At 48.2% G+C, this 6,363-nt stretch overlaps 1 protein-coding gene across 1 annotated transcript; it reads right to left on the minus strand.

Annotated features, from left to right (window-relative positions):
* Nucleotides 1-443: 443 nt before the first annotated feature.
* LOC114683182 (CD209 antigen-like protein E) lies at nucleotides 444-6,363 on the minus strand. The gene is given in 7 exon segments (XM_028857381.2): nucleotides 444-779; nucleotides 782-843; nucleotides 2,714-2,823; nucleotides 4,663-4,814; nucleotides 5,192-5,284; nucleotides 5,587-5,676; nucleotides 6,228-6,363. Coding segments are annotated over 7 exon segments (645 nt in total). The 5' UTR covers nucleotides 6,280-6,363; the 3' UTR covers nucleotides 444-693.

Below are 6,363 nucleotides of genomic sequence, written 5' to 3' on the forward strand. Positions count from 1 at the left end.
AAGTGTTTGAATACTTGGTCCACAGGGAGTGGCACTGTTAGGAGGTGTGGCTTTGTTGGAGGAAGTGTGGTACTAGGGGGTGGACTTTGAACCAGTTCTCTTCCTCTGCCTGAGGATCCAGATGTAGAACTCTCCAGCACCATGTCTGCCTGCACACCACCATGCTTCCTACCATGACAACAATAGACTAAACTTCTGAAACTGGAAGCCAGCCCACATTAATTGTTTTCCTTTAAAAGTTGCCATGGGTATGGTGTCTCTTCACAGCAATAGAAACCTTAACTAAGACAGAGGGCAACCTTAATTCCAGAACCAGCTTCTCTGTGAGCTCAAACATGTGACAATTTACTAATATAATGTATATTATAATGATATGGTTATATAAACCATCTAAGCTCAACAAGGAAGATAAGGGAGATGAATGGAACACACCCAGCCCTTCGGTGCGTCCCCCACAACTTTAATGTAATTAAACTCAATGGCAGAACCAAAACTACACCAGTAGGAGTTTGGAGACCTCAAAGGAAGGCCATCAGTGGTCCAGCACTGTAGTAACTAACAAAGGAGACCGTACATCCCAGAGGTAATACTAAGATCTCCACACCAATAGACAGGGAAAGGGAATTGGAAAGCACAAGTCCACTGCCCAATGGGGATGTTTAGACTGCGGAAGCTGCAGAGAGGGTTTGGCCATCACTTGTTGGAACAGGTAGTTGCAGATTTTTTGCAGATCCATAATTTCATTTCTTCACATTTGGCATCATTCCAGCCATCATTCTGAATTCCACACAGTCTTGTCCCCCAATGTTGTTGGGCTGTCCTTTATTCCAATACTTCTCAAGGCTGCAAAAACCATTCATAATTATAAAAAACAGACACATGAGAAAATCAGCAGCATTCCTATATATGAAAGACAACATGTATAAGAAAACATGTTTCGCTGAGAAAGAAATCAGGGAAACAATCCCATTCACAGTAGTCTAAAAATACCTGGGAATAAACCTAACCAAGGGAGCTAAAGACTTCTACAATGAAAACCTTAAAAACCCAGAAGAAACTGAAGAAGACATCAAATGATAAAGAGACCTCCTACACTCAGGAGACCGTTGTGAAAATGATCACCATACCAAAAGCAACCTCCAGGGTTAGTGTGATCCCCACCAAAATGCGAACACAATTCTTCATGGAGATGGAAGTATTAAATTTCATATGGAAGCACAAAAGACCCAGGATGGTCAAAACAATCCTGAACATTGGAATTGCTGCTGGAAGTAACAGCTCTCTTTCATTCCAAGGCATACTACAGAGATGTAGCAATAAAGACAGCATGGCACTAGCATAAAAACAGACGTGTCGATTGGTGGAATTGAACTAAAGATCCAGAGATGAGTTCTTGCTTCTAAGCTACCTGATATTCTTCACAACATAGGAGAAAGGACTCCTTCCACACCGTCACCTGCACTCTATGAACCCTGCTTCATAGCTCCTGGAAACTGGGTGCTTTCATAGATTCCCTCCACATGCGTGGCAGACATGCCCTGTACTGGACTCGTGATATTCTTAGGTCACTTTGAACTTTGTGCTTGTTTTCCATGCTTGGGAAGAGGCACACAGAGCTCTTGTCCCGCAGAGCACACAGCTATGAGATACAACCATACAGTGTAAACTTCACAGACCCAGTCGTCGCCTACACTGGGCTCCTATACTCTGGGTCAATACACAGTAGTCGAGGGCTAAATACTGAACAACCAGGGACAGTGTCTGCACTCTAGAACTCACCACCATGTTACCTACATCTACGTTCTCTTACCCAGCCTTGGTACTCCTTCCCGTGACATCTAATACAGGCTCTTGCCCACAGCTCCTCTTCCCTCCGCATCCCCACTAGCCTCGGTCCTTCCCCACATGTGATGAATGTTTCTTCTCTTAGGAAGATCTGTGAGTATAACATGCTATCTTTTCATGTGTGTGTGCATATGTATGTATGATGCATACATGCATGTGTGTAATGTATATACATGCATGAGTGCATGCATGTGTGATGTGTCTCTGTGTGTCCATGTACGTGCATGTATGAATATGTATGTGTGTGATGTGAGTGTATGTATGTGTACATGCATGAGTATGTGATATGTGTATATATGTGTGTGTGTCTGTGTCCTCAGGAGCCATCCACCCTTTCATCTGAGGTCTCCTACTGGCTTGGAACCACCAGACTAGGCTGGTTGACCCGTGAGTCCCTGCAATTCACCTTTCTCTGCCTCCTCGGAGTTGGGATTACAAGCACACACCACCACGTCCAGCTCTTTAAAAACAAACAGATATGAACTTTAGAGATCAAACTCTGGTCCTTCCCCATGCTTGTGCTCCAAGCAATTGACAACTGAGCCACCTCCACAGTCCAATATTCTACCCTTTAAATGCTGTAATCCGTGGCCTGGGGGCCTTACTTATCAAGTGGTCTATGATTATATATGTGGACTACGCACACAGACTACAAACTTCTCCTTCAGCTCTCATGGTGGAACTTAAGCAGCTTCTGTCTTGTCTGAACATCATGTCCTTCTTTCTCCATCAGCAAACATTCTAGACTCTTATGTCCAGAGAGTCAGAGGACGTGGTGGGAGAGTGTGTGTGGTGGGGAACTGGAAGGACAGTACAAGTCAGACACATCCCTCCCTCCCGTTCAGGGTGTTCCCTTTCCCAGGACTACCTGTCTGATAGAGGTGAGCCATCCAGCCAGTACCATGCACCTTCCTTGTTCAGGTCTGACAGCCCCATCCAGGTGTAGCCATTTTTCTTGGAAGTCTGCTGCAGGAAGCGCTGGAGGGGGAGGGAAGGAGTCAGATGGTAGCATCCCCCCCCAGCTTGTGTCTCTTCCCCCAAGGCCTCAGGTTCATCAACAGATTGCAAAGCATTTGTCTTTTTGGTCAATCAATCATTTTAGTTAGGGCTCCTTACAGGAGAGGGCACCTTCCCAGTGGCTACACCCTGAAGAAAATGTCTCTCCGTCCCTCAGCCACTGGTAACTGCTTATGGGAGGCGTGGGGCCTTGGCATCCTCCCATTCTTACCCCTAGTAACTGCCTATCAATCCTCAGGGAGGGGTGGGCTGGATTCAGTGTTTAACAGCATTATTCAGAGGCTATGGAAACTGGAAAGCATGGCTTAGACGGAGGGGTTAGGCCACAGTGGCAGTGTCTTTGGAGGAGAGTCTTGTCCCTGGTCCCCTCTCTCTGTCTTTCTGCTCCTGGCTGTCACGAGGTAGAAAGCTTTCTTCTGCTAAGCCTTCATACTATATTTCTGCCTTGCCACAGCAGTGGGTCCGGCTGACTGTGGACTGAAGCCGCTGAACTCTGAGACAGAATTTTCCTCCCTGGGGCTGTTCTCAGATATTTTGTCACAGAAGTAGAGCTAATGTGCTCCCCGATCTCTTGGCAGCAGGGTCTGCTTGGAATAGTTATTTATTTATCTAATTTTTTTTTCATTTTACATACCAACCACAGTTCCCCCTCCCTCCCCTTCTCCCACCCCCCTCACCCCCCATCCACTCCTCATAGGGGGTTAGGCCTCCCTTGGGGAGTCAACACAGACTGGCCTACCGAGGTGGGGCGGGACCAAGCCCCTCCCCCTGCATCAAGGCTGAGCAAGGTATCCCTCCATAGGGAACGGGCTCCAAACAGCCAGTTCCTGTACGCGGGATAAGTCCTGGTCCTTCTTCCAGGATGCTTGGAATCGTTTACCCCTTTCATAGTTCTAGTGCGCCAGGTCGGGAGCCCCCATGTGTTCTCAGAAGTTCACTTCTTTTTCTTTGTCACAGGTCTCATGGCCTAAAACTCATGTAGCTGAGGATGGCCTTAAATCGTGATTCTCCTGCCTCTGCCTCCCGAGGGCTGGGATGACAGGTGTGCATTACCACCTGGCTTATGTGACTCTGAGGATTGAGCCCAGGGTTCCCATACATTAGGCAAACACCCTTCCAGTTGAGCTCCACCCTCAGCCTGGTGTTCTCAGTCATCTGCACACCTGTGTCCTAGGGGCAGATTGGATCAGACTTATGATGATAGTGTGCACAGCTGGCCGCCCATCACATGCACTTGATGACACTATATGTTTTTCTGTCGTATGCGTCCTGAGTGTGTCCACGTACATTTACTCCAGGCCAGTTTTACCATCCTGGAGCCAGATTGCATCAGTTTGTGACTGGGGGTCATGCAAGTGGTGGCATCTTTTCAGGTCTTCAGTGAGTGACACCTCATTGGCCACTTGAAACCAACCCTTGTGAGAATATTTACACCAAGGAAACTGTAAACAAAACTCATGAGGATTTTTAAAAGACCCCGTCAGACAAGCTGATATGCACTGGCCAGCACACTCACAAAAGTCACTTTCCTTTTCAATGCTCCCCACAGCATTCATTCGTGTTGAGAACTGGTGCATGCCTTTGAAAGGTGCCTGGGAACACCTGTTCATACATTCATTCATGTTGAGAACTGGTGTATGCCTTTGAAAGGTGCCTGGGAATACCTGTTCATACTCTTCTTTTCACCCTTTCCTAGTAGAGCAAGTAGCCCATTTCCTAGGAGACACCATATGAACAACCATCTCTGCCCTTGTTGGCCAGTATCCAGAAGAAAGCACCAGAACAGTTAGCCAGTCACACCTGCTCCTCATGACTCCTGACGACGACCAGCTGGGCCCCCATTTCCTGGCAGGCAGTGATGGAGTTGTGCCAGTCTCGTTTTGACTTGGAGAAGAAGTAACAGTTTTCACTGAAGAATGTCCAGTCCCAAGGGCAGCGGCGACAGAGGCTATCTGTTGGTGAAGGTAGATCAGGTTGGACCCAATTTGAATCTTTTTGTTCCTATGTTTGCCCAGCTTCAAGACCTCCAGAATGAGGATCCTCCCTTAACACAGTCAAGCCATCCCCTCTCTCCACTCCCTAAACCCGTTCTCCATTCCAAGAGAGTCCAGGGTATCTGGACCCACCATTCACAGATGACAGAAGATGGTTTAATTGAGTGCCTACTGTGTACATGGCTCCCATGCCCACCACGTCTTCCTCATTTTTTTTATCACTATTCCCAATTCACAGATAAGGAAGTGGAAGCTAGAGATGACCAGTGGCTAAAATAAATGACCCCACATGAAGGCCCTCTCAGTCCCGGGACACTTTGTTCTTGCTCACTCACCAACTTCAGACTTCAGCTGGCTCAGGTCCCGGTACATTTTCTCCTGCTTCGTCTGTTCCCACTGCAATTCCTCAGAGCTGGGGATCTTGGAAACTTGACAGAAGAAAAAAGATACTGCAATTATTAAACACCTACTGTGTACCATGGATCGCACAGACACCATATTTGATACCCAGTGTGCTATTTTATCTCATTTAAAGATAAGGCATGCTGATACCCACAAACCCTCTGCTGCTTCTATTCCCTCCCCCATTGAAGTAAATGTGGAGGGCCCCAAGAAGCTGCTCGCAGCTGCTGAAGGCCCCAGGCTACTGCCAGCACCTCCTTTGTTAGACCTGGAGGCCTGAGCTGAAAGGTCACCCAAGAGACCCCCAAATCTCTGAGATGATCCTGACCTTGGATGACGATGGCCACGAGGAGTCCAGCAAAGAGAATGAGTAACAGCAGCTGCAGCACCAGAGGAATGTGGCCTCGGTCCAGAAACCCTGCAGGGAGAAGGGTGGATGGATGCTCGACTGCCTGGCTCAGGAAACAGACGTAGCCTCTTCAGGTCAGAGGCCAGACCCTTAGCTCTACCTCCCCAGGAAGGAGTCCTGAAGTCGGTTTCTGATTAGAGGTCCACATCCATAACCTGCACCTTCCCAGGCCCCCACTGTCCAGATCTGCAGCTCCAGTCCCCGAGATCCAGGTATTTAGTCTCAACCCTTCACCTTCTCAGGACTCAAGAGTCCAGAGAATCAACCTCTATCTCCCCAGGTTCCAGGGGCGGGATCCAGATCCTCAGTCTTCACCTCCCAGGACCAAATTTCTGCTGGGAGGTACGTGCTTCTCCTCATCCCATGACGCTGCTCTGCCTGGGAAACTATTGAACCCTAGAGTTGGTAGGAACCCAAAGCGATTTATCAAGTATCTGTCAGCTGTGACTAGCTGTTTCTTATCTAAGTGGGCAGAGCATTGGCCAGAGCCTGGGTGTGCAGAGACCTGAGCTGACCCTCATCCAAGTTACCTCCCCAAGCTCCCAGACTTCTAGTCTTACCCAGACAGCTCATCTGCTGCGCCCTCTCTTCTCTGGAGACACTCACAGTCATCGCTGCTCCTTGCCCAGCGCTGCTTGGAACAGCAGCTTTTATCTGCCTCCCACGTTGCCTTACTCTTCGCAGCTACTCTTTCTT

Source organism: Peromyscus leucopus, chromosome 23, assembly GCF_004664715.2.
Source record: "Peromyscus leucopus breed LL Stock chromosome 23, UCI_PerLeu_2.1, whole genome shotgun sequence".
Classification (NCBI taxonomy): Eukaryota; Metazoa; Chordata; class Mammalia; order Rodentia; family Cricetidae; genus Peromyscus; species Peromyscus leucopus.